Below are 25,329 nucleotides of genomic sequence, written 5' to 3'. Positions count from 1 at the left end.
CGCGAACACCCTCGTTTCCACCCGCGCCCGCGCGCCGCGCGCCACTGGTACATGCCCCACCGCCCGGTTCCGATCAAACCCAAAAAAAAAAAAAAGAACGAGAGGAGAACGCCTCCCCCGTTGACCCCATCGCCGCCAGGAGCCAAACGAACGGAGGCACGGGCGGACGGACGGGCCACCCTCCCAACCCACGCGAACGCCATTTGCGGCCTTCCTCGCCCCGCTCGATCGCTCGCGACGACGCGGATAAAAATAAAAAAACCCAGTTGAGTGAGTATTAATGGCGCCATGTTGGGCAGGGTCTTCTAATTCGGTTCCCTGACACGGCTGTCGCCGCGGAAACCGTTTCTTTCTTCTTTTTTTCCTCCCTCCGGGGGGGCTCCTTGCCTCGGACCACGCGCCGCCCGCGTGCCCCGCCTCCACGCTGCCGAGGTGAGTGAGAGTTTTCAAAGAGAGGAGTGGCTCGCGCTCCGCTCGAGTCGGCGTGCCACGCCATGAGCGAGAGCCCTCCTCCTCCTCCTCAAGATCCTTCTTTTCCGGCCGTGTCTCTCTTCTTTTATTATTGCTTGACTATTTAGTGGTAGTAAGTACTTCCGCCGATTCGATTTCGATATGAGCTGGGATTCCCCCTGCAGATCCGGCTCCTTCGAGGCCGGCCTCCGGTCACCCGCGCCTCCTCCTCTTACCGTTTCTCCCAAGGATTCCAAGCCGTCCCCTCGTCTCCACCGCAGCCGCTCCACCGCCGCCACCTCCAAGCCCCCGCCGTCCCCGCCCCCAGATGTAAGGTTACGCCACGTTAATTACGTTACCTTCAAAGCCTGTGCCCCTTTTTTTTTCCCTTTTTTTTGTCTCTGCTTGATTTTGATTGTCGTGTTTTTTTTTTCTGGCAGAGGCGTCGCGACGGCGCGATGCGGCAGAAGGTGTCGGAGATGGAGGAGGAGCTGAGGAAGGAGAAGGACGCGGCGGAGAAGGTGCAACTCTTGCAGCGGGAGGTGGAGAAGGCCAAGGAGTCGGAGCGCAAGATGCTCGAGTCGCTAATATACCAGACGAAGCAGCTGGAGCAGACGAAGATCTCGCTCGAGGAGGCCAAGCTGGAGATCACCACTCTGCAGCAAGCCAACGCGAGCCTCGAGGCCTCGGCGGCGGCGGCGGTGGTGAGCCGGCGGGGTGGCGCGGTGGAGCAGAGGAGCGTCAAGGACCTCGTGTTCGGCGGCGGGGACGATGAGATCAGGGCCCTGCGCTGCGAGCTCCGGACGGCGATGCAGGGGGAGGAGAAGAGCCGGAAGGCGCTCGACGACCTGTCCGTCGCGCTCTCCGACGTGACGATGGAGGCGAAGCAGGTGAAGATGTGGCTGTCCGAGGCGCAGGCCGAGCTGGAGGCCGCCAATGCCGAGGCCGAGCGGCTGAGGCACGAGCTGGACGCCGCCGAGGCGAGGCTGCGCGACGTGTCCGACGAGCACGACCGGTGCAGGCTCGACGCCGAGGAGTGCGCCGCCGCGTGGGGCGACAAGGAGCGCGTGCTCCTCGACTGCGTCCGCGCGTCCGAGGAGGAGGTGAACCGCGAACGCCAGGAGAACACCAAGCTCGTCGAGTCGCAGCGCGTGATCCGCGACGAGAACGCCCGGCTCCGCGACATCCTGAAGCAGGCCGTCGCCGAGGCCAACGTCGTCAAGGAGTCGCTGGAGCTCGCCCGTGGCGAGAACGCCCGGCTCAACGACGTCGTCGCCGAGAAGGACGGCGCGCTGCAGAGCCTCCGGCAGGAGTACGAGTGCATCAAGGTCAGCGAGGCCGCCGCGCAGGGCAGCCTCAAGGAGCTCAACAGCCTGCTCGCCGCCACGACGACGACGACGGCCACCGCGTGCAGCACCCCGGCGTCGGCGAGGACCGCCTCCGTGGCGGACTACGGCTTCGACCAGCACCTGCCGAGCGTTCGTCTCGTCTCCAGCGCCAAGGGCACACCGGAGGCGGCGTCGCACCGGTGGACGGCGGCGGACAAGTCCAGGACGCCGAGCAGCCGGAGGTACTCGATCGGCGAGCCCGCCAAGTTCAAGGGCGGCTTCTCGCAGTCGGCGAGGATGGGCAACCTGAACCACAAGGACCGGGTGTTCGCGTCGCTGAGCAACATCGCCGACCTCAAGTCGGCGGCGGAAGCCGCCATGAGCGACTTCGACGATGAGTTCGATCACGTCGACGAGAGCCACTACGACAGCATGGATCAATCCATGAAGCAGAAGAAGAAGAGGCCGATACTTCGCAAGTTCGGGGATTTGTTCAGGAGGAAAAGCTTCTACAAGGCGAATTTAGCGCCAGTACACACTTGAAAGGAAAAAAAAAAAATCTCTCCCATGTAATGAATGTCAATTTGTTTTGTTCTTCTCAATACACAAGAAATGAAATACTTTTGGATCCAATTTAATTCCTTTTTTTTGTGAAGAAATCCGAATTTGTTTGTAGAATTATCTGTCTATCATTTTCTGGAAGAAATATCAACTGATTCACATTTACATGGAGACTTGGCTGACATACTTACTGAAAAAGATGGAATCTGAATGTGATGCGACAAGATTTAGAAGAAATATACTACTTTTGATATGTTTCTAGTTTCAACCTATCCTTTTGAAACTCCAGATTCTAGAAACAAAAGGACAAGTCAAGTTTTGCTAAGTTTGTCATTTGTTAGTGCATATGTTGATCAGTACTGCATTTGTTTTCTTTTTTACAGAAGAGAATGGAAAAAAAATTGAAGCTTCTCTACTTCCTCCGTGAGTCACATCTCCTTCTAGATTAATTTTTTTTCTTTGGGACTGAGGGGGTACGTGATAAAACTTGCAACTTACTCTAAATTATTGTCTCGTTATTATTTTATTTTGCTCGATATGCAATATGAAGAAAAGGACACATACCAAAGTCTCAGCTGATACGTTTTCATTATTCTTCGTCCTGCCTCTGAAATAATCTGTCTTCGTGTTTTTTTTTTCTTCCTTTGAGACATTATGAAGTGACCTACATTGTTGCTTTCGACTTCATGGTTCTCTGACTTTATTTTGGCTGAATTCACTGAAGGCCTAGTATTGTGTACCATTTCGGACCAGAAGACACCGGAAATATCCGAGTATATAAAGTCACATGCTTTGATGGCTCGCCAGCTCGCCTTTCAGTTCATCAAGTTATTCATATATAAGGTCATCTAATAAATATCGCTCGGCATTTTCAGCACCATCTTTTATTCCTTTTCCCGGGCAGTACGATGAGAATCGTCGTTGCAGATAGAGATCAAAAGTTCAAAGCAAAATGATACAAACCAAACCTTTGAACTTTGAAGCACAGTGGACTGTTTAGTTCTTTAGCAACCAAAAAAAGGCCTTCCATTGATTCATATTCTATGATGAGCAATTGAGCATCATCAAGTCAGGCAAACCAACCAGTAGCTGGTTTCAGATCAGTTCATCTAAAAAATGCTAACAAATTCTGTCCATGTAACACCTGTACAAATGTTGGTGCTCGCTTCTTCGTTGACAGTAAGCATGATAGATATCAAAGCGAGCCATAACTCATACTGGTACGCTTAAAACAGTATATGACTCTTTTGACGTAAACTGAGTTAGTTAAGCACAGTGCGTGGTTTCGGTTCTTTCCCCATCACGAAGCAAAGATGAGCCACTTTCGGCGTCTGAATGTGTACTGCTGAAAATCCCACATAACACGGCATTCAGTAGGTATTGCGCGTTCGTAAACAAAAGCACCATGCATGGTTGGATCATCGCATCAAGGGTCATAAGCTCCGTGGACGCGTCATATTCAGTGACCAATTCTGAATATGATTACGCTACCTTGAAGATGATTTTCAGCCAATTGATCCCTGTTCGGCGAAAGGGTATCAAAAAAGGGTCGTATGACGTATCATTCCACCAGTGATCTCTTGTGTGCAAGAGAGTGCTTTGGGAACATTCGTGCTGAACCATATCGTACTAAAGAAGGTGGTGTTTGGATCTAGAGACTTAACTTTAGTTCCTATATTTAGACACTAATTTAGAGTATTAAATATAGACTACTTACAAAACTAATTACATAAATGAAAGCTAATCCACGAGACAAATTTTTTAAGCCTAATTAATCCATAATTAGAGAATGTTTACTGTAGCACCACATAGACTAATCATGGATTAATTAGGCTCAAAAGATTCGTCTCGTGAATTAGTCTAAGATTATAGATGGGTTTTATTAATAGTCTACGTTTAATATTTATAATTAGTGTCAAGCATTCGATGTGATAGGGACTTTAAAAATTTTTAGTCCCATCTATCTGGGCAAACCCCGGTACTTTTTGCTCCTCGAGAAATGCTGGACACGGTGCTGCCAAAGCTAACGAATATACTCATCTTTGCAGGCGCCTGCACGAGCAGAGAGCATCAAGAGCGTCCTCGGCGGCCGGCAGCATTCTAGAGGAAACTGGCAACGCAGCAAGCGCTGGCACCATCAACTACTGCCATCACGGCAGCATACTGCATACACATCCACTGAACTGATCCACCCTTGAGGAGTACTGGATGGTTATGCTTCACAAGTTCACACTTCTAAATCCATGTAGGATTTAGGAACGGTAAAAGGGGCTCACAAGGACCAGCCAAACTTTTTGGCCCGGCTTTGCTCACTCTGCCGGTTTCATATTGATACTAGAAGAAAAGCATTGTGGAATGGGGTTACGGGGGTAATTTGAAGCTGAAATGGGCGGGATCAAAGTCTCGGAGTGGGTCGCCGTCGGAGACTGAAAAAAGTGCAGGCAGAGAAAGAGGAAGAAAGGGGAAGGCGAAGATGGGGCCAGTCAAAAAACTTTGGATAGAGATGGTCAAGAGTGCAGAGTCACAATTGGTATGGAAGGCCGGCCAGCGAGTCTGCGAGGCAATGAGACAAGGATTCGGGGCGTGCCAAAAGACAAGTCTTTCTGAAGACGGCCTCGCCTTTTCATGATCCGTCTGTTTGCCGGCCTGAGCTTGTCAATTCCGTTGTTCCAAAGGCTCGTCAGGTAACTGTTCCTGACTGCAGAAGTGCAGGCTCCATGCACTTCAGTTTAGACAAAACGGGGTACCCAGTAGCGCCTACCCATTCCAGTATCCAATTCCACCTAGTATTGCATTCGGATAAAATCGAAACAAACCATTCATGCCAAGATCTTTGAACATTTAACACAGTTTTTCTAAGTTCCATTCCACAGGTAAATTCAAGGTTCAGATTTCAGGACTTCAGATGAGAAACTACTAGATACACATCCATCAGATGGATGGATGAAATCAACAGTCGAGACAACTTACTAGCAAAATATCCAGTTCTAGAACACAGAAACAGAGTACTTCACTAACAATCTACTACTACATGTGAGTAGTATTAGCACCATTCACGACACCAAATAAGAGTTCAGCAGCAAAAGCAGGAAGTAGTCACAGATGAAACACCAGAGCCCCTCCCAGAGATGAGAAAGCCTAAGCCCTCTCACCACGGATCCTCCTAGCCAGCTGAATGTCCTTGGGCATGATGGTCACACGCTTGGCATGGATGGCGCACAGGTTGGTGTCCTCGAAGAGACCCACCAGGTACGCCTCGGCAGCTTCCTGAAGGGCAAGCACCGCATGGCTCTGGAAACGAAGATCAGTCTGCACAAATAGAACAGTGTGACAAAATGCTATTAGCTTACTGCACGTGTGCGACAACACAAGCACATTAGCACAACAGAATGTATAAATCTCACCTTAAAATCCTGGGCAATCTCCCTAACAAGCCTCTGGAATGGAAGCTTCCTTATGAGCAGCTCAGTGCTCTTCTGGTACTTGCGGATTTCACTGCAGTCAGGCATGGTGTTTTAATAACTTGCCATCAGCAAACTAATTACAAGTAACTCAGATAACAAGTACTATATGCTTTTACACACCGAAGAGCAACAGTTCCAGGGCGGTAACGGTGAGGCTTCTTCACTCCTCCAGTTGTGGGAGCAGACTTACGAGCAGCCTGTCAAGACCACAAACAAGTAATGCATTGTCAAGCAAACATACTGACATAATCAAAACGCTAGCAGTAAGTTTAGCACAGTTCAACAGTATTAACACCTTGGCAATTGATATGTGCAGGGTATCATGTCGAAAAACATACCTTGGTGGCAAGTTGCTTCCTGGGAGCCTTTCCTCCAGTTGACTTGCGAGCAGTTTGCTTAGTACGAGCCATCGGAAAAAGAACTTTGGTTTACCTGAGGACAAAAACAAGGGACATGATCAACAATGCGCATAGTCAAGGACTCAAGACATCACACAGCCGCAACTTTCAGATGACGGTACACAAAAAGTGTTTGCTTGTTGCCAACAAACTAGCATATTATCAAGTTTGCAATTAAGCAAAAAGTCTGAACGACTATGACTAACCAGTTTATAATTTCTATTGCATTCACAAACTTAAATCATGAGACAATTTTGCAAAAGGAATCAAAGGTCGTTATAACTATGATTCTTCATAAAAGAGCTATACAGGGAAATCATTGCTCACAAATAAACACAGCAGGGTAAATTTTACCAGTAACAATCATAGGACTACGATAGCTTTTCCAAATACTAAAATATACCAACTGCAGTGATTCCCCATTGCCATCTCTAGCAGTGAAGAAAAGCATTACCGGCACCTAAATTTCAAAAAAAAAAAAAACAGCAGGAAATGTAGCCAGTTCAACATCCCTAGATCTATTTTCTTATTACTCCCACACCAGTTTCTAAAATTACGAACCTAATCTTCAGTTCCCCCAAAACATGAGCAGTAGCTAAAAGATTTGCAGTCATATAACATGTAACACCTACAGACAGCATATAACCATACTAAGATGTTGAGCATGCAAGATGGAAAGGAGTGACAGGTGGCATATAACATACTAAGATGTTGAGCATGCAAGATGGAAAGGAGTGACAGGTCCTGACCAATTTTGAATGCAATAAAGCCACTAATTAATGGGATGTTCTATTCACATATGATTGAAGTAACATGACAATATAGTTAAAAAATCTAGAGCGGTTAATTACTATTTACATGAGAAAATTGACCTTGCCATTTCAAAGCATCAATATGCATATTCAAGTTTGACGATCAATCTAATACAGATTTCTATTCTCACCACGTATACACACAATCAAAATCCAGAATTAATTACTATTTATATGAGAAAATTGACCTTGCCATTACAAAGCATCAATATGCAAATTCAAGTTTGACGATCAATCTAATACAGAATTCCATTCTCACCACATATACACACAATCCAAATCAATTCCTATTTCAAAGCTGACATTATGAAGACAAGTATATCAACCTATAGAGTAGGAAGTAATCGCTTCCACACCCAACCCAACACCACATACCAAAACCTCAAACACCGATACCAATCAATTATTTCGAAGAGAAATTTGATACAACTAATTGCACAGGTAGAGATTTGCAGGAAAATCCTAATTAGCCATGGGCAAATCTCGTAGGCTATAGAATCACGCGTTTCCAACCATGTAATCTCGTAGCAACAAACCATGCACGAAGTACACACGACTATCCACAACCAAGCGAAACTAATCGTAAGGTAAAACTAACAGGATAAATCCCCCGAAGCGATCAAATCGACGAATAGTGCACAAACCCTAGCCGCGAGCGTACCATTCAAATCCCCCCGCCCATCTAACCACCCCCCACCGAAGCAGCCGCCACCGCCACGCAGCGAGATTAACAGGAAGCAAATCACCAATCAAGCAGCCGCAAAACTAGATTAGACCAACCAAAAATCGAAGCAGAAGAAAATCTTCTTACCTCGCGCGCTCTCCAAATCCCAAATCCGGCGGCGACTTCGAGTTCCTTTTCCCCCCCTTTCTGACTTCCGGAGACAATGACCTAAACTTGACAGCGAGGCGGTTGAGGTGGCCATTTATAGTCAAGCGACGAGGCGGCGGCGCGGCCGGGGCCACGTCGCGGGATTAAGACGGACGGCGGAGATCGAGTGCTTTTGTGCTTGGCCTGGCACGATCGGACGGTTGAAGATGGCTGTGGGGCGGTGACGCGGATCGCTGCGGGTAAATGCCGGGCTCCTATTGGTTGGAGAGCGGAGGACGCGGATAGCGGATTAGCGTGTGATTAGTTTAAGTTGTACAGTACGAGGCTATCTTGTATTGTACTCCTATTCTTGTACGGTGTTGATTTTTCGTATCCGATGGGAGGGGACGTGACACTGACATGTGGGGTCACTATCCGTTCACGGTAGTACTGTACCGTATTCTCGAGAAGCTAATCGTGTTCGTATCGATCTCGCCCGTGGCCTGAGTGTGGGCCCACCGGCCCAGCATGACCGTATGAGCCATTTTTCTACTCAAAATGGAAAAATGTTTACTCGAGGTCCCTAAGAGTTTCCAAATCGTTCCTAAGCCAGAATACCATATATGATGCATCCCTAATATTGTAAAACCGAGTCACATTAGATCCCAAAGCAAAATTGCTTTCCGTTTTAGCTGATATGGTAATCAAGTCAATATAAGACCCACGTAAACCTCACATGTGAGCGCATCAATCTTCTTTCACTTCTATCCTTACATGCGCTTCATTAGCAAAAAAAAAAATCAAAGAAGAAACGAGAGAAAGAAAAGGCTTCTACTTTTTTTTTTAGATAATGGAATGACACATCCCGGTCTTTACTCCAAGAGCTACAACTAATTATTACAAAAAGTAGCACACTTATAAAGTCTTAATCCAAGATAAAACTATCAAACCAACCAAAATTAAAAGAAAGACCTAACATGACAAGGAAAACATTATTCCAGCCTATTAGAGAATCTCCATCCATGGTTGGTAAAAAGTTGCATAACCGTTGACTCAAGAGTATGACATGCAACATTCAGTAAAACTCCATCTTCCTCACACTTTGTCCACACCCTGAAGTCAACCATCAAACATACGAGGTATGCTTCTAGGAAGATATAATCCAAAAGAAAATTGAACAGCTCTCCAAATAAACTTTGCATAATGACAATCCATAAACAATTGTTGGATCGTTTCATTTTTCATACAAAAACAACATGTTAAATCCCCATTCCAATTACATCGTGCAAGATTATCCTTTGTTAAGACGACTCCCTTAAGCAAATACTACATAAAGATCTTAATCTTAAGCGGCATCTTAAGCTTCCAAATGAACTTATTTCTATCAATGTAACCATTGCTAGTTAAGGCTAAGTACATTGACTTTACCGAAAAATGGCCATTTTGATGATAATTCCATCTAAAACAATAAGCGGAATCATCCAACTGGATATGAGCAATGGAAGCACACAAATTATACCAAAGTGTTAGATTCTGCCTAACTAAAGCTCTCCTAAAAGAAACATTTAGCGGAACAGAACCCATAACACTAGCAATAGAGGCACTCTTCCTTCTGACAATAGCATATAAAGATGGATACTTATCTTTAAGGGTTTGTTGGAACCATGCTACCCTAATTTTGCAAAATTTGAGATATGCCACCCGTATCTCAATGACATGTAGGACCCACATGAGTCAATGACATGTGGGTCAGGGTGGCATATCACAAATTTTGCAAAATTTGTGTGGCATGGTTCAAAATTTCCCTATCTTTGAAGGCTATATTACCTAGCCATTTATCCTCCCAGAATCTTATCTGCTGACTATCATTCACAATCCAAGAACCCATACGTTTTTTAACTTCATAAGCCCTGACAAAAATGAGAATCACCTTGTTTCCTATCCACTTGGGTTATAGATTTATTATGAAGATACTTCCTCTTCAATAAATCTTGCCAAACACTATCCTCATTAATTAACTTATATAACCACTTACTCAATAGACATTTATTTTGGATCTCTAAATTATGAACACCCAATCTACCCTGGTCTTTGGGTTGGCAAATTATATCCCATCTAGTTAGTCTATATTTTTTTTATGGTCATCCCCTTGTCAAAAAAAAAACGTGATCTATAATAATCAAAAGCTTCTACCTACCTAGGTTTTCTCGTATACGAAGATTTTCTATCGGTGCTGATCGATGGATTTCTTCACCATATGTGGCCATATTAGCTTCAAGTTTGCATGCGTGCATGAGCGTGACAAGGAGAAGAGAGCCATATATAGGAGAACCTGGAGAAGGAGACATGCATTCATGCGGGAAAATAAAAAGAAGTCAAAGGGGGTTCGGAGTTTAATCTCCGACCCTTTTGCCCCTTATGACTTCCATGAAAGTACAGAAAAATGGCGACACACCTCCAAGGTCCAGGCTCGATGTCGCCGCCGCAATTCCTGAAGAGAGAAAAGCTAACAATGGCCGCCGCCGACTGTTCAGGCTTGCAACATCTGAAAGGAAAGCTTGCAGTGTGATTAGTTCCTGAAAAAAGTTAAAAGTTTAAAGAATGTTAGGAGTTTGAAAAAAAGTTAAAAGTTTATGTGTGTAGGAAAGTTTTTGATGTGATGGAAAGTTGGGAACATGGGGAAACTAAACACGGCCCAGATATACACCGAGTTAAAACGATCCATCAAATCCCGATTTCAACAAGCCAAGCTAGCAGATCATTCATTTCAGTAGGAACCTTATCCTCCTTTTCATATTTTCAGATCAATACCTGAATACAGAGGTATGGCCAAAAACCCACAAGCTCAAGTCGGTTTTCAGATCAAGGCCCTGCACGGACATCGCCAAGATGACCTGATATTGGATTTCTCAAATCCATTTCACCATCATCCTGGCTCTTTACGCTCCTCAAAATTACAAATGCACACACACTAGTACATCAACCCAACACCACATGTTAGGCCCGGCGAAACACCACATGTTAGAAGAAGGATTCCAAGAATCACATCCACTGATACATTTGCTTGCAGTGACATTTGGTGAGTCCAGGAGTCTTGGTAATGAGCCCCTTGAGTTGCATGCACCAGGTTAACTGATTCAGCCTTTGCAGATGCAAGTGTTACCACAAGGAGATGTGTGTCCTGCTTTTATGCGTTTCAACACCTGAAGCTAGAGCCCTGCGAGGCTGCACACGACTCCGCCCGGCATCATCGGACATGGACGCGATCCCGACGGCCGGCGTGAGCACCTGGACGATCTCGGCGTACGGACACGAGAAGAAGATAGACTCATAGACATACGTACAGAGTGCGTGAGAGAACAAGAGGTCGAAGGGGTTCGGTGTTTAAATCTCCATCTCTGGCTGATGGCAGTCTCTTTTTTGGTTCCTTCTCTGAACTTTCAGCACTATTCTGCTGACGAAGCTTAAGCGCTTAACTACCATGCGTTGCAGATGAGGCAAACATATTTTCTGCAGCCAGAGCCGGACAACATAGCTGGGGGTTGCGACGCCATGATGAGTCTGAGGTAAAACATCTGTTTTGAAGCAGAAGCTGATCCAAAGGGGTCGGAGATCAAAACTCTGAACCCCTCTGACTCTTTGACTATACGCAGTGATCGCGGTAACCCTGCCGCGCCGTGGCCGTGTTGGCCGCGACAATAGGAACGGCCATCAACATATTTCTTCGTGGGGCTGATAGTGTGATCCAATTCCGTGGCGGTGGGCCCGTAAATGAGACAAAGTCTTGCGGCTAGGCCCAGTGGCCCACCAGCATGGCCATCTGGAACGAATCAGGCCCATTCAGATATACCGGCCGGGGTCCCTACTTCGGCCTATGGGCCTTGTGCCAGGGACTCCTAATTAGCGTAGACGCGTCACAAGAAAAAAAAAAGGTGCATTTGGACTGGGCTCCTAGTCGTTTACTTCCTTCGTCCGATAATACAATGAATTTTGAGTTTTTTTTCTTGCAACGTTTGACCCTCGTCTTATTTAATTTTTTTAAATTATTATTTATTTTATTTGTGACTTACTTTATTATCCACAGTACTTTAAGCATAATTTTTCGTTTTTTATATTTGCAAAAAACAAATTGAATAAGACGAGTGGTCAAACGTTACAAGCAAAAACTCAAAATCCCTTATATTATGGGACGGAGGGAGTACCATTTTTCCCTATCCCCCGTTTGACATATCTCCCATCCACGGTTCGGCTTCACACAATCACACCCGCGCTAATGTTGAGGAGAATCGGACTTGAAACTTTCATTTTGGAAATTAAAAACTTTTAGTTAAAAAAATGAAAATTTCATTTCAAATCGGAATTTTAGACAAAACATTTAAGGCCTCCTTTGATTCAAAGGAAATTCATAGGAATTTTAGAGGATTTTATTCCTATAGGAATTTTTCCTATATAGCCTTTTAAATTGAAGGAATGGATCCTATGAAATCCTATAAAATTCCTATGGAATGCCTCTTCCCATGCAAGTTTTGAAGGAAATTTAACATGAGGTAGAACCTCTTGGTAACTTTCCTTTGAGTCTATCTCTCTTATCCAATTCCTGTGTTTTTCCCACGGTTCAATCAAACGGTCATTCCTGTGTTTTTCCTGCGTTTTGCAATCCTATATTTTACACTTATATTTCTATTAAAATCCCTACGTTTTCTCAATCCTGCGATTCAAAGGGGCCCTAATTATCTCCAGCCACAAAACTTTCATCTCAAACTGGAAAACGTTCGATTCAAATCTAAAATAATCGTCTCAAATAACAAAAATTTCAATTTCAGTCTATAAACTTCATATCGTCTAAAAAATTATGTGAGCCACGAAGCGATCATGCATGCGCGGGTGCGCATGGCTGATCGCTAACTAGCGATTTTGGCTTCTAGACATGTGCAGAAAACTCTCTGTTTTATCTCCCTTATAGTGATAGTACTTAGCCATATATGAAATTCAAAGAACTAAATCATAACACTACATTCTCTTAGACTAATAGCCTTTATAGATCATTTTAACCCCCTGTCCCTCTTGCCATTGAGTCCTAGCAGCGGCACCGGTGACAAATGGATGCTATGCATTGGTTATATGTAAAAGTGCCGATACGGTTATACTTGCCATGTGATGAGGTCCATACAACTTCATAGTTTTAACTCCATAAGTGAAGTTCATTTCTAGGTGACATGTAATCTGTGTATAAGGTATACTCATGTGGATGGTTAGATGGACTAATGACTCATTTAACTCACATTAGTGATCCATATGCATATTTTGAGAGTAGAGTTTCAAAACAAAACAAGTTAGATGACCCTCCATGCATTTTACTTTTTTTTATTATTTTATTATCGCTGTATAGCAAACGATAAGAGGCAAATGCGGGCACCACAGCCGCCTGAGCTCTGACGAAAAACCCTGGGGATATGATGCCTCGGTCTGCAGCCGAAGACGTCAACACGACGTGCGCCGCAGTCTGTGCTAATCTCGGACTCTCGGAGTGGGCGAAAACTAGCTGAAATTTGTCGTTGCCCTTGGAGACACATGGCGATCTCGGACGCATGACCAGGTGCTTGGCCTGCTTCGATTCCGAACGGATTATCCAGGCTCCAGTTGCCTCTTCCACGATTCAGAACATTTCGCCATCGAGCAGACGTGCATTCATGCATCTATTCTAATACACGTTGTAATTGCTTCTCTATATGTAGGAACAGATCAACAGAGAGTGTCGATCACGTCGTACACAGAAATTTCGTCGACTTCTATAGCTGTCCAACTTACAAACAAACGGTGATTAATTTTGTCGATTAGGAGGATCTTCAACGATGATAAATTCATGTAACGCAATTCTCTCGGTTTCAGATACAATTCCTTAAAACTCATATACAATTCTCTCGGTTTCAGATACAATTCCTTAACGGCTGTCTTTCAGCTCATATGCACGCTGTCCTAGCTGTCTCTCGCCTGTCTAATAATCCTTTCATAAGCAGGACAGAAAAGAAAAAAAGAATGGCAAAAGGAGTACCTTTGGAGTTTTGAAATGACAATATTCTCTTGTTATCTTATACTGTATCTCTCAACGAACCTAACTATACACCAAAGCAATGCACATGCTCCAGTTTCACAGAGAGACAGGGGTCCATCCTGGCATGTGGACGGCACCGAATACCGATAGTGAGGATACAGATACTCCAATCACCTGGTGGGACCGACAGAAGCTGCCTGCTAATTTTTTCTTCGGAGCGGTTTATCTTTCAAAAGATGCACAGTGAAAAGACAAGTGTTATCCCTAAAAAAGAAGAACACAAGCGTTATTGAGCTAATAAGCTAGTGTTTGCTAATTTAGACGTGTCACCCCCATAAAGTATTCACCGTGTCATTGATTTAGATGGTAGTGTTTGTCTATGTTTTAAAAAAACCCTACAAAATGCGAGTGAAACTGAAAACTTACAACGTACGAGTATAGAAGAAAACTTACGAGGATAGGTCTAAGCTATGGAGCAAGGTTAAGACTGATTCATCCCTATAATTGTTTTCACTTTTTATTTTTTGAGTAGTAGATCATTTGTCTTGTTTGGTTTGAGGCAAAAAAAAAACCCTGATGTGTTAGAAAGCTGCAAGCCAATCTAAAGGACCGAGCCACTCAAAATATAGCAGATTTCTCCATCCTTTTAGGGCCCCTTTGAATCGCAGGGTAGAAAAAACGGAGGAATAGGAAAAACATAGGATTCTGACAGGAATTGAAGTGTAAAACAGAGGATTGCAAAACACAGGAAAAACACAGGAATGGTCGTTTGATTGGAGCGCAGGAAAAACGCAGGAATCGGATGAGAGAGATAGACTCAAAGGAAATTTTCCAAGAGGTTGGAGCACTTGCTAAATTTCCTCCAAAATCTACATGCAATGTGTCATTCCATAGGAATTTCATAGGATTTGGAAAGCTTCAATCCTTTGAATCAAAGGGCCAAATAGGAAAATTTCCTATAGGATTTGAATCTTATGAAATTCCTACATAAATCCTTTGATTCAAAGGGGCCCTTAAGGTGCTGGACCGACTAGAATGGATACAACCAAACTTTTTTTTTTCTCTAAACGAGGATTTGAGGTTTGGAGCCCATTAGAACACCCCCTATACATAGTAAAGTTGTGTTCGTTATTGGGGGTTGGGAACCCATCTCCTCCACACGGAAAACGGAGCGGTACATTAGCGTGTGATTAATTAAGTATTAGCTATTTTTTTAAAAAAATAAATTAATTTGATTTTTTAAGCAACTTGCGTATAGAAATTTTTTGCAAAAAACACACCGTTTAGCAGTTTTAAAAGCATGCGCGCGAAAAACGAGAGAAAATGGTTGGGAAAAGGCTCAAACGAACACAGCCTAATCAGGGATGGAAACTGGTCATGGAAATTGCGTAATCGATCAACCGTTGTTTCCGTATAAGTGGTATCATTTTCAATTTTAGCCACATATAAATATAATTTTGCTAAGTTCTCTTAGCATTGTATTGATGTCGACACTAAATATTTAAATTGATAAATATGGTTAATTTTCGACCGATCCAGAATTATTTTTGAACAAATGGAGAATTATTTTCAAATAGATGATACTGTTTCTGACTGTTTCAACCATTTTCACCTCTAACTGTAAACGAGTCCTGTTATATATACGACATACTATTAGCACCGACCACGTCTCATTCGCCAATTCTTACGTACGCTCGGTTTCTCCCCATGTGGATCCAGAGAATAGCGTCTGTGACCTTGCACTAGTTGAGTCATACGTGGTTCGTACGCACTTGTAGCACGTATAGCCATTTCGATTGTAAACATGGTTTTTAAACGCACAAATATTTTGGTCAAGCTGTTGGTTACCGTTGCAGCTCCTCCAACGGCCGGCGATGTGTACCACCTGAAAAAAAACAGTCCCACCATACAGAGCGAAAAACTGTCCGGTAATGCGCTCCAATTTTTTTATAGTCAATCTAATAGCTTATTCATATAATGTAACATATTACATTATTAATATATGATCCTATCTTTCATACACACTACGTCTTGTAGTCCGTACTACAGCTGACTATAAATCTGTAGCCCGCTGCTCTTCTCTCTCCTTATTTATTTTTTTAAAATATATTTGCAGCTGGCTTATAGCCTGTTATTGTACCTGCTCTTAGGAATGCCCATCATTAGACTATTCCTCTCCCCTGGGCTCATTATTTGATCTACTTCCGCGTAATTCCAACCGAGAAAAAAAAAACCTCCCAATAATGCAGCCGCGCCGATGAGCCAATCATGCAAGCCGCACTAGAGTAGTACTCCCTCCATCTTAAAATAAGTGTAGTTTTGCATTGTTTATGTTCAACTTTTGACCGTTCGTCTTATTTAAAATTTTTTATGATTAGTATTTTTATTGTTATTAGATGACAAAACATGAATAGTACTTTATGTGTGACTAATTTTTTTTAAAATTTTTATAAAATTTTCAAATAAAACGAACGGTCAAACGTCGGATACGGTTTCATGACTATACTTATTTTGAGAGGGAGGCAGTAGAACACTTGCACAGCTGAAGCTGAACTGTCGATCGCGCGACGACGCCTCCGCTTCGGCTTCGCGCCGCGCGCTTTGCCGCTTTATAAGCCCCCCGATCCCTTGACGCTCCCACCCCCTCACACACAGAAGCTCACACTCACCCCGCGCAGCCAGAGGCAAGCAAGGAGAGAAGCGAGCGAGCCAACCAGGAGACTCATCTCAAACAATGGCCGCTTCTCACCTCGCCGTCCTCTCCGTGCTCGCGCTCCTGGCCGTGGCCGCCACGGCGCAGGCCCCGGCGTCGTCCCCCGGAGCGGCGCCGCCGCAGGCGGCCACGCCGCCGCCCACCGTGGCCCCCGTGCCGGCCCCCAAGGCGCCCGCGCCGGCCCCCAAGGTCGCCGCGCCGGCTCCGGCCCCCAAGGCCGCCGCCACCCCGGCGCCCACACCGGCCGCCGCCGCGCCGGCTCCCGACTCCGCTGTATCTCCCAGCCCCAGCTCCGACGTGTCGCCCTCCCCCGCCGCCGAGCCCCCGTCCACGACCTCCCCGACCGGCGCCGCCGCCGGCCTCCGCCCCGCCTTCGCGATGTTCGCCGTCGCCGCCGCCGCCATCTACGCCTTCTAGATGATCCGATCATGTTGATTGGTCTCTCTTCTGTTTCTTCACCATTTTCGTTGTTTCTTTCTCTGCGTTTTCTGCTCCCTCTCCTCTTTCTCCCCACCCACATTGCTGTACCTTTTTCTTGATTCTGTTGTAATTATGAGAATTGGTTTAATTTATGCATTTATCCATTCTTAATAAGTCATTGTACACTAGTTTCCTTAACTTCTGTGTTTGATTCATTACTTGCTAAGTTGCTTGTCACTTGGAACAAGTAAGACAAGCAGCTGCATAAAGGGCTAGTAAAACTTAACTAATAAGAGCAACAATTTCAAACTATAAAGGGCATCGACTAACTTGGTCATTGATAGTTCAGATGGATCGTGCAAAATTGCAGCGCTAATCATTCAGAGCTACAGATCAGGGCGACAAGCTTACTTTGACGTTCGAAGTACCAGTAGGAACCAACCGAACTCTATCTGGCATATAGTCTACTGTCACAAACTTAATTTTTGTAACAGCAAACGCATGATCCGCGCAAATTTGGCCCAGTAATCTGGTGCGCACGTAGCTTAGCTACTCCAGCTCTCATCAATCATCATCCCCTTCCATTTTCGCATAAATTCTGGGAAAACGACTAGCTTCGAGTTATGAATTACTCACAAGACAAAGTGCATATATTCGTTTTTTTTTTCTCCCTCACTGATCAGAAACCTACAAGTCCTCGTCAGATTCATTGCCCCTACCCTCCCTCGCAATACTACTATACTGTAGCAGGCACAAGTAGTCGCTTACACCGAGATGGGCGAGATCCCAGGCTGTCATGTGGCTGGCTAGCTATAGCAAGTAGGAGTCGATGCCGGGATCGATCGATCGGATCAGCAGCACGCGGCGCGGGGGGGCTATAGAAATTAGAAAAACTGCAGAGTTTGTGCGCTTGCGGCAACCTACTTCCCTCTTTGCCTCCTCCTGCACATTGGCGCATTGCTGATGACTCGATCGGTTGCTCCTCCTCCTCCCGACTCCCGTGCTGTGTCTGTCTGTGTGTGCACTGCTGATCCCTCCACTTGCGGCGCGCGGTCGGTCGCGCGCTGGCAAGCGTCTCTGCTGCTTGTCTAGGTGAGCCGGACCGCGAGGGGGTGACAGCTAGTAGATCAGATGCTTCGCGTGTCGCCATGTGCGGCGGCTGGCTGGCTCGCGTCGCGGGCGGGGCGGGGCGGGGTGCGAGTGCGAATGCGAGCGCACGTGCCCGCGTGGGGGTGGGAGGGGAGGGGAGGATGCCGCTGCGTCGGCCGCCCATGTGGATGGACGCGCCGCGCGCGCCGCGCAGGGGTGCGGGTGCAGGCCACACTCGCTCGCTCGCTGCACCATCGTAGCTTGTCCTCCGATGGGGTTTTTGTCGCGAGATGATCGCTTGACTTTTTCCAGGTGAGGGGCTGCTACGCTGGTAATACGCTTGCCGTGCTTCGCGTGGCAACTGACAAGTATCGCCACGGTAAATTGGTAATGGTAACTTTGTCGTGAACTTTGCGAGTACTCTTCTGTACTACTAGTACTAGCATAGAGCTCGTCGCCTTCCAGGTTTCAGCCATGGAAGGACCATGGTCGCCGTGCGTACACAATGACCTTTGTGGCTGCAGCCAGCAGGAAGGCAGGCAGCCACAACGCTGCGTCGCTGCGGCACTGAAAAATATTTTTGTCGATCAGTGGAGTCTGATGGCAGTTATTATTACTACCATCCTGTGGCCAACACAACACTCCAACAGGAACTGTACAAACACACGCCTGCGCTGCAAGCGTCTATTATATCAATCATCAATCAATCGGGAAGGCAATGGCATCAAACACGCATTTTGCCTGTTGTCGTGGTGCTACCAAACTAAAAAACTGAGTTGTAACAGTAGCAGTTTTCTTTGCTACTAAATGTGTATTTAGTTTCTGTTTGCTTTCCCCCTCCTGCCAAAAGGGTCCTTCCCCTACAGCTCTTCCTTGTCTATCTTGTCGATGATGGGATCCACTATTGCATCCAACTCTTTCTTTATCTCATCAACCTGCCCAGGGGAAAAGTGAGAACTGAGAAATTAAAACTTTCCAATTGAGACCAGCGCGACATCATTTATGTTGTTGTAATTAAAACTTTTACTCCTCTCTAATCTTAATGAAATTGGCCGGCCAATCTTTAGCCGACTCGATAAAAGAAATTCAAACTCTGAATTATATATGACACCAAATATCTTCAAATAATCACACCTCAAATATATATTTCGAATTGGAGTATGGACGTGTTTAATTTCCTTCAAACTTCTAAAAATTCCGTCACATCAAATATTTAGACACATACATAGAGTATTAAATGTGGACGAAAAAAACCAATTGCACAGTTTGCATGTAAATTGCGAGACAAATCTTTTGAGCCTAATTACGCCATGATTTGACAACGTGGTGCTACAATAAACATTTGCTAATGACGGATTAATTAGGCTTGATAGATTCGTCTCACAGTTTACATGCGGATTCTGTAATTTGTTTTGTTATTAGTCTACGTTTAATACTTCAAATGTGTGTCCGTATACTTAAAAAAATTTGGGCCAAAGAACTAAACACGGCCTATATAAGTCATTTGTCTACTTGTATTCCTAAGTTAATTTGCAAAACAAAAATCTATTACTATAATTTCTAGTAAAGCCTGTACCACAATTGTATCACTTGCCTACCCTTATTTTTTTTCTAAGTTGCCTACACTGGTGAGCTGCCACCTAATTTTTTTTTAAGCCATTTACAGTGAGTTTCACCATTTTTTATAGTCAAGTAGCCTGTTAGTCTATGTTTTGCTGCCTGCTTCTCTAAGATCTCCTGACAAAACAATATACAATCTCTTTTAAAATGTGAACTTTTTTAAAAGGAGTGAAATGCTGCAAGTCCTAATGTAAATTTTCTCCACTTGTTCTGTGCCTGTTTAACGCATGTCTCCCTCACGTTGCTAAGGCAATGTACAGGTCAATACGCATCTCCAAGGCTGCAACTAGCAAATATAGCAAGGGACAGAACGTAACTTGCACGCCTGTACCATGTGCTGATTAAGCAATGATGCCACAGTTAGCATCGGGAGCTGTCATGAGCTTTGGATTAAACAGAGAGACCAAGTCAGGTTAATTAGCAGTAATAAATTGAGCAACTGGACTAACCTTCTGGATTAGGGCCTCGGCTTTCTCGGCATCATCCTCTATCACATCGGCTACGGTCTTAATCTTGGAGGCAACCTCCTTGAGATTTTCGTTGCCGGGAAAAGCGTCGGCCAGCTCGCCGGCGACCTTCTCAGTCGCCTCCGCCACCGTGTCGACCACCTCGATTGCTACCTCCGCTGTCTTCTCCACGGTGTCTACCGGATTGAGCACGATTCACACAGCAAGAAAAATGGAGCCGAAATGCATACCACGATTGGGGAGAAAGAAGTCATTAAAATATGATTCAGATTGATTACCTTCCAATGCTCTTATCTTTCTGTAGATGGGTATAGCAACAATGATGGCCCCAACTACCCATTTGGCCCTGACAGGTGCATAGGTTGGAATGCAAGAAGATATACTAATCGAAGAAATGACATTGAAAAAACTGCAGGAGAGATGATGAACAAGAAAACACACATAACTCACCATGAAGGCATGCTGGGTACTGGGAGATTTCCTCCTGACGGTGCTGGAGGACCAGAACCAACTGCAGGGATTCTGAACCAAAACAGGTGAAAACTTATGCAAAGTTTTTGCCATACCGTGCAAGTTTGTCGAAATTTTAACATGCAAAAAAGGGTATGTGCAAGATTATGCATCAAACATAGCAATCAATATAAGAAGATTGGGAGATATACACGTATGTACTTACTGTGCAGCTCCTCTGACCGGCAAAGCACTATTGATGCCCGAGGAGTTCATCGTTAAGCCGGTGATCAGGATTTGCCGGCGATGAGCCGATGCAGATAACGGCGTGTTCCGGTGACGCTGAGCAATCGCTGGAGCGCACAGCGCCAAGCCTTTGCAAGCAACAAGAGATTTGAGCACCGCCATGGGATTTGAAGAGTTCAGGTTTCTTCTGCGTTGAAGCTACTCTTCTATAAGTTTTTGTAGCCTTCAACTTGGCGCAGTATGCATGTGTTGCTTTCTTCTCATTAAACCTAAAACTTAATCTGCAAGACTGCAACACCTGCACGCACGAAGATAGCAACCTGCTCCAGTACATAGAACCATGCAGAGCAGACCTAATTTGTTTAATGTTCAAAGCAATCTTATTGGCCAGGAATCAGGATGCAATAAGGAGTTGCGTTTGGACTTAGGTTAAACAAAAGGTTACATTACTTATGACTGAATTTATTTCAAGCGCAATAAATACTGGTCTCCACAAAAAGATTGAGTTAGGCTGTGACGAGATCTAGGTTGGCGTAATTATATCTTTCATTCAATACTATAAGAAATAGAGATCATGATCTTTCAGAGAAAAAAAATGTAAGTACTGTTAAAACAATTAGGGATAAATACTTGATCAGGTCAAGAAAGTGGATAAACGCGACAAAAATGGAGTAGAATGAGCAGTAGAAGAAATGTCTAGACTACTGAAGGGAAGTCAGTAAATTCAGTAACACTTAAGAGAGGAACAAAGCCGTGACAGTGACACTGACAATGACAAATTTGAATTAAACGCATTTTTCAGTGCTTTACCTTGAGAAACTTCAATCTAGAAATAGAATACCATAAAAGAGTGAAGAGTCAGAACAGAGAAAGTGAGAAGAAAGAAACAGATTAGCATATCTGGAGTATGTCAGGTGCAAGGAAATGGTAATGAGAAAAATGTTGCTTCAAGCAACCTGAATATGTCATACTTACAAAGTTTTTTTAAAAAAGGATAGATCATGCCAACTCTGTCTCCATTATCATTAAGAGAACTGCATAGCCTAAGGTTGACAATAACAAGCAAAAGAAAAACATTATCAAGCATTGATGAACAAATAAACCACCGATTCATCATCAAGCATTCGAGGTCAAAGCACCTCATGCTGCTCAGTGTCTGGAAGGCCTTTCTAGTTCCAGGACCGTGTTGCAGCTAACAATTTTAACCACAGGACACATCACAATGGAATCATCAGCATGGCCACTTCGGAGGGGATTAATGAAAATCATCGAGCTAACTTTATTTGCTGGCAGGGAAGCATCGGCAAAAACCACTTGCTGTTTCAAGGCTGCTTCAGATTCAAATCATCATTATCATCACCATGTTGCATAATCCCCTGCATCATTGTTACTCCTGGCCTGTCTCATACTGTGTTCGTCAAAATGAGTTCCAGGTTGTCAGACATAAGGTTAGTCTGGAATGGCCCAGGTCTAGTTTATTGTAAGATAAGGCATTCTCAAACTGAAGATGGTTAATAGTTCTGCCATCCCAACTATATCACTCTAAAGGTTGCACCATCAGATAAGATAAGTTCCACTGATCCAATCCACGGAAAGAAACCTTTCAGTTTTAACCATCATTTGAACTAACACATACTGTGCTACAAAAACATGCGACCTCATGGTATTGTCATTGTCAGAGAAACCAGTTCAAAACGTCCATCTTCGACACTCTTGTCAGTATTGACTGAAATTTGTAAGCAGAATGGGCTGTTCTTGTGTTGATTCAACAGACATTTAATTATTATAAGCCAAATGAGATGCCAATCAGGCTTTTCTTTTGTCCTTTTCCTTTTTATAATTCCTGTCTCGCCACCTGAAGTGTTCAAGCTGCCACAGTCACAAGTATCTAACAACATAGGATGATGGTTCTTATAGCATTCAGATACATCATCTGCAATAATGTTTGCAAACAAGATCTCTGCAGCTTTATTCCTTACAAGAACAGGAATTTGTCCAGATTGGTCTCGCACATATATCTGCAGATGATGAAAAGACGATTTTACTAAATTATGTTCAAAGTAAACTATGAAGGTGGGTACGACTTCTTGAACTCTTTACCATGAAGGGTTTGTATATCTGCCCAATAACATGAAGATATTTTGGACTTTTTGGGCAGTCAATGGGATAAGTATTTTCTCCATGGAGGTTTCTGCATAGAGATTTACCGTATCATGAGTTCATGACAGATAAGGCGGAGATTTTTTATATATAGCTCATGAACCATTGGCAATACAACATGTAAGGTGCATACTTTGGATATAAAGGTGAACCACATAACGTGCATCCAGCAGTAACTAAATCTCTGAAAATATCATCATGTTCTTTCAGGGAAAATCTTTCAATGACTGAAAACTTCCTATTGAAGTGAGACGCCAGAGAACCTGTTAACACCATTTTGGAAATGGATGCATAAACACCAACACCATGTAATTTGCTCTGAGACAGTAGCTCTGAGATAGATAAGAAGTTTCCCGATTCCTTTTCTTTTTCATCTTTCCAGTTCTTCAACCTCACCTGCAATACGGTAGCATAATAGTTTTGCCATTTACACAAATTAGCTTTAAAAGAAAGGATCGATGTTGCAAGTACTAAGTTATCAATAAATAAATTTGAAAATTATGTTTCACTTCTACCCCAAGGAAGCCTATCAAGTAAAACTGCTTCATTGAATTTGCAGTCTTGTGCATTTCCAAGGTAGAAGTAGCAAAAAGACAGGAGACATGCAAATGACTTATTACTTATATATTGATAAATCGAAATAAAAGGCTCGTGAATATATTCGTTGTTATGACCTCTAAGAGAAATGTAACTGAAAATGATGAGTTTGAACGAAGTTTGATAATCCCAGTGAAACTAAAATTGCATTGTTTCAGCATAGATACCTTATGGCAATTTTCCGAAAGAGTGCATTTGTTGTGTTGCATCCAGGCCCACTCTACAACTCTTCTTAACTTTGATCTAGTATTATCTCCCACTTTACAATTAATCATAAGTTCATCAATTCCTATAAAATAGCTCATTGTAAGTTACTGATGAACAACCATAATGCTGACAACAGCTGTCGCAAAGTGGGGACAACCCATACAAAGTATAAATAAGTTACAAAAATGCAGTCTTAAAAACACAATGAAAAATAAATAACATACATGAAAAGACATTCAATTAAGCAGCATTCAACAATTTGCATTCAGATGCAGCAGTCAACTACTATAGCCTACAGAGGGTAGCAGCCACGTTGTTTGCAAAACAACATTTTTCGATAATTAAACATGAATTGATAACTGCTCGGTTATTGCATGTCTTTCTGTGGCATATATCAATGATGGGACAAACTTTGACATAATTGCTCCTGAAACACTGTGATATGTCAGTAAATGGACAAAAAAAAGGTGCACTTCCATACCACTTTGTTTTACCAAGTCTTTGGAGTTCAGCAATACTTGGACAGCAGATATCTGAGAAGCTCTTCCCTCCAAGCCATTTCTAAATTCAACTATCTTAATATCTGAAACAAGATATTAAGAATCAACCCGTAAGAAGAGGATTAATATAGCTGCATGACGTGTTGTCATACACGTTACTAGCTGAATCACCACAGGTAAATCGAAACCTGGCATGGACGTCGTAAAATTGAAATCAATATCAGGGATTTACAATCACATGACACTGACAGGTTTAGGTAGAAGAAACAACTAGTTTTTTACTATTATAATGAGATGAACAATTATCAACGTCTTACTTTGCAATAGTAAAACATCACCGGCGAGTACGCTCGAACCACGCTTGGGCCAAAGCGAGACACAAAACCTCGACCTCGTATCGTCACCAACCTCAAGCATAGTCTTCTGAAACGCCCGTCCATCTGCAGCATTTTGTTCCTAGCAAACGAGGAAATCTAAGCCTCAATCCGTGATCCCAAGTGTTACTACAACGGCAACACGTCCAAATCTATCTTCCCCTCCAAAATGCTTCCACCACCAGCCACCCACTAGCACGAAGATCCTTCCACCCCGGGAGTAGGGTCGCTGATTACCTGGTGGGGAAGCACGCGCCGAACGGACGCCAGGAGTTGCACGAACCCGCCCAAGTGCCCGGCCGCCGCCGAGAGGTCGATCAGCGGCCCGTACCAGCTCACAACCCCCGCCATCGCGCCCGCCTACTGCCGCCGCCGCCGTAGCAGAAGCACCCGCGCGGTGGCGGCGGCGCCGGTGTCGCCTCGATCCCCTTCGAAACGGCTGAGCCCAAAGCCCCCAAAATCTACCGGACCGGAAGTTGGACCAAAATCGCCATGAAAAAGGCCAGGACGCAGGCTGCTGGGCTCAATAACCCAAAAGTAGGACGAAGAAACATCGGCCCATATTAGATGCGCCATCACGTTCACGGTCGCATCAGATCACATCACCACA

General features: G+C 44.3%; 5 protein-coding genes across 8 annotated transcripts; 2 read left to right on the top strand and 3 right to left on the bottom strand.

Annotated features, from left to right (window-relative positions):
* Positions 1 to 335: 335 nt before the first annotated feature.
* LOC4336001 (WEB family protein At3g02930, chloroplastic) lies at positions 336 to 2,411 on the top strand. 3 transcript variants are annotated; one of them, XM_015780388.3, is made up of 3 exons: positions 336 to 432; positions 636 to 780; positions 891 to 2,411. In XM_015780388.3, the coding sequence occupies exon 3, from the start codon at positions 909 to 911 to the stop codon at positions 2,319 to 2,321; it is 1,413 nt and encodes a 470-aa protein (XP_015635874.1). In that variant the 5' UTR covers positions 336 to 432; positions 636 to 780; positions 891 to 908; the 3' UTR covers positions 2,322 to 2,411. The 3 variants fall into 3 exon arrangements, with proteins under 3 accessions (XP_015635874.1, XP_015635875.1, XP_015635873.1); XM_015780389.3 differs by having other exon boundaries at positions 636 to 785; XM_015780387.3 differs by lacking the exon at positions 336 to 432 and having other exon boundaries at positions 482 to 780.
* A 2,760-nt stretch (positions 2,412 to 5,171) lies between these two features.
* Positions 5,172 to 7,913, bottom strand: LOC4336000 (histone H3.3). 2 transcript variants are annotated; one of them, XM_066309603.1, is made up of 5 exons: positions 7,675 to 7,913; positions 6,142 to 6,235; positions 5,924 to 6,000; positions 5,744 to 5,834; positions 5,172 to 5,648 (listed from the first exon to the last, which is right to left on the bottom strand). In XM_066309603.1, the coding sequence occupies exons 2-5, from the start codon at positions 6,211 to 6,213 to the stop codon at positions 5,478 to 5,480; spliced, it is 411 nt and encodes a 136-aa protein (XP_066165700.1). In that variant the 5' UTR covers positions 6,214 to 6,235; positions 7,675 to 7,913; the 3' UTR covers positions 5,172 to 5,477. The 2 variants fall into 2 exon arrangements, with proteins under 2 accessions (XP_066165700.1, XP_066165699.1); XM_066309602.1 differs by having other exon boundaries at positions 7,825 to 7,913.
* An 8,697-nt stretch (positions 7,914 to 16,610) lies between these two features.
* On the top strand, positions 16,611 to 17,006 carry LOC107275637 (arabinogalactan protein 1). Its single transcript, XM_015779365.1, has one exon. The coding sequence runs from the start codon at positions 16,611 to 16,613 to the stop codon at positions 17,004 to 17,006; it is 396 nt and encodes a 131-aa protein (XP_015634851.1).
* Positions 17,007 to 18,689: 1,683 nt separating this feature from the next.
* LOC4335999 (FK506-binding protein 2) lies at positions 18,690 to 22,845 on the bottom strand. The gene is made up of 5 exons (XM_015780949.3): positions 20,862 to 22,845; positions 20,636 to 20,707; positions 20,464 to 20,531; positions 20,168 to 20,361; positions 18,690 to 19,033 (listed from the first exon to the last, which is right to left on the bottom strand). The coding sequence occupies exons 1-5, from the start codon at positions 21,041 to 21,043 to the stop codon at positions 18,959 to 18,961; spliced, it is 591 nt and encodes a 196-aa protein (XP_015636435.1). The 5' UTR covers positions 21,044 to 22,845; the 3' UTR covers positions 18,690 to 18,958.
* On the bottom strand, positions 21,807 to 25,185 carry LOC4335998 (uncharacterized). Its single transcript, XM_015780948.3, has 7 exons — positions 24,957 to 25,185; positions 24,663 to 24,801; positions 24,327 to 24,428; positions 23,806 to 23,927; positions 23,175 to 23,437; positions 22,982 to 23,072; positions 21,807 to 22,899 (listed from the first exon to the last, which is right to left on the bottom strand). The coding sequence occupies exons 1-7, from the start codon at positions 25,068 to 25,070 to the stop codon at positions 22,540 to 22,542; spliced, it is 1,191 nt and encodes a 396-aa protein (XP_015636434.1). The 5' UTR covers positions 25,071 to 25,185; the 3' UTR covers positions 21,807 to 22,539.
* Positions 25,186 to 25,329: the final 144 nt, after the last annotated feature.

Source organism: Oryza sativa, chromosome 4, assembly GCF_034140825.1.
Source record: "Oryza sativa Japonica Group chromosome 4, ASM3414082v1".
Taxonomy (NCBI): domain Eukaryota; kingdom Viridiplantae; phylum Streptophyta; class Magnoliopsida; order Poales; family Poaceae; genus Oryza; species Oryza sativa.
The sequence above is the reverse complement of the archived record's forward strand: the minus strand, read 5'-3'. Positions and strand labels throughout refer to the sequence as shown.

Excerpts from the sequence above, each read along its gene's own strand:
- LOC107275637 (XM_015779365.1), top strand. The coding sequence starts at position 16,611 with ATGGCCGCTTCTCACCTCGCCGTCCTCTCCGTGCTCGCGCTCCTGGCC.
- LOC4335999 (XM_015780949.3), bottom strand. The coding sequence starts at position 21,043 with ATGGCGGTGCTCAAATCTCTTGTTGCTTGCAAAGGCTTGGCGCTGTGC. Across the intron at positions 20,362-20,463 it reads AAAGATAAGAGCATTGGAAG|ACACCGTGGAGAAGACAGCG; the intron begins GTAATCAATCTG and ends TCAATCCGGTAG. Across the intron at positions 19,034-20,167 it reads CCGAGGCCCTAATCCAGAAG|GTTGATGAGATAAAGAAAGA; the intron begins GTTAGTCCAGTT and ends TCCCCTGGGCAG.
- LOC4336000 (XM_066309603.1), bottom strand. The coding sequence starts at position 6,213 with ATGGCTCGTACTAAGCAAACTGCTCGCAAGTCAACTGGAGGAAAGGCT. Across the intron at positions 6,001-6,141 it reads GGAAGCAACTTGCCACCAAG|GCTGCTCGTAAGTCTGCTCC; the intron begins GTATGTTTTTCG and ends TGGTCTTGACAG. Across the intron at positions 5,835-5,923 it reads CCTGGAACTGTTGCTCTTCG|TGAAATCCGCAAGTACCAGA; the intron begins GTGTGTAAAAGC and ends GCCTGACTGCAG.
- LOC4336001 (XM_015780387.3), top strand. The coding sequence starts at position 613 with ATGAGCTGGGATTCCCCCTGCAGATCCGGCTCCTTCGAGGCCGGCCTC. Across the intron at positions 781-890 it reads CGCCGTCCCCGCCCCCAGAT|AGGCGTCGCGACGGCGCGAT; the intron begins GTAAGGTTACGC and ends TTTTTCTGGCAG.
- LOC4335998 (XM_015780948.3), bottom strand. The coding sequence starts at position 25,070 with ATGGCGGGGGTTGTGAGCTGGTACGGGCCGCTGATCGACCTCTCGGCG. Across the intron at positions 24,802-24,956 it reads GGCGCGTGCTTCCCCACCAG|GAACAAAATGCTGCAGATGG; the intron begins GTAATCAGCGAC and ends CTCGTTTGCTAG. Across the intron at positions 23,073-23,174 it reads GGTTCACCTTTATATCCAAA|AAACCTCCATGGAGAAAATA; the intron begins GTATGCACCTTA and ends ATCTCTATGCAG.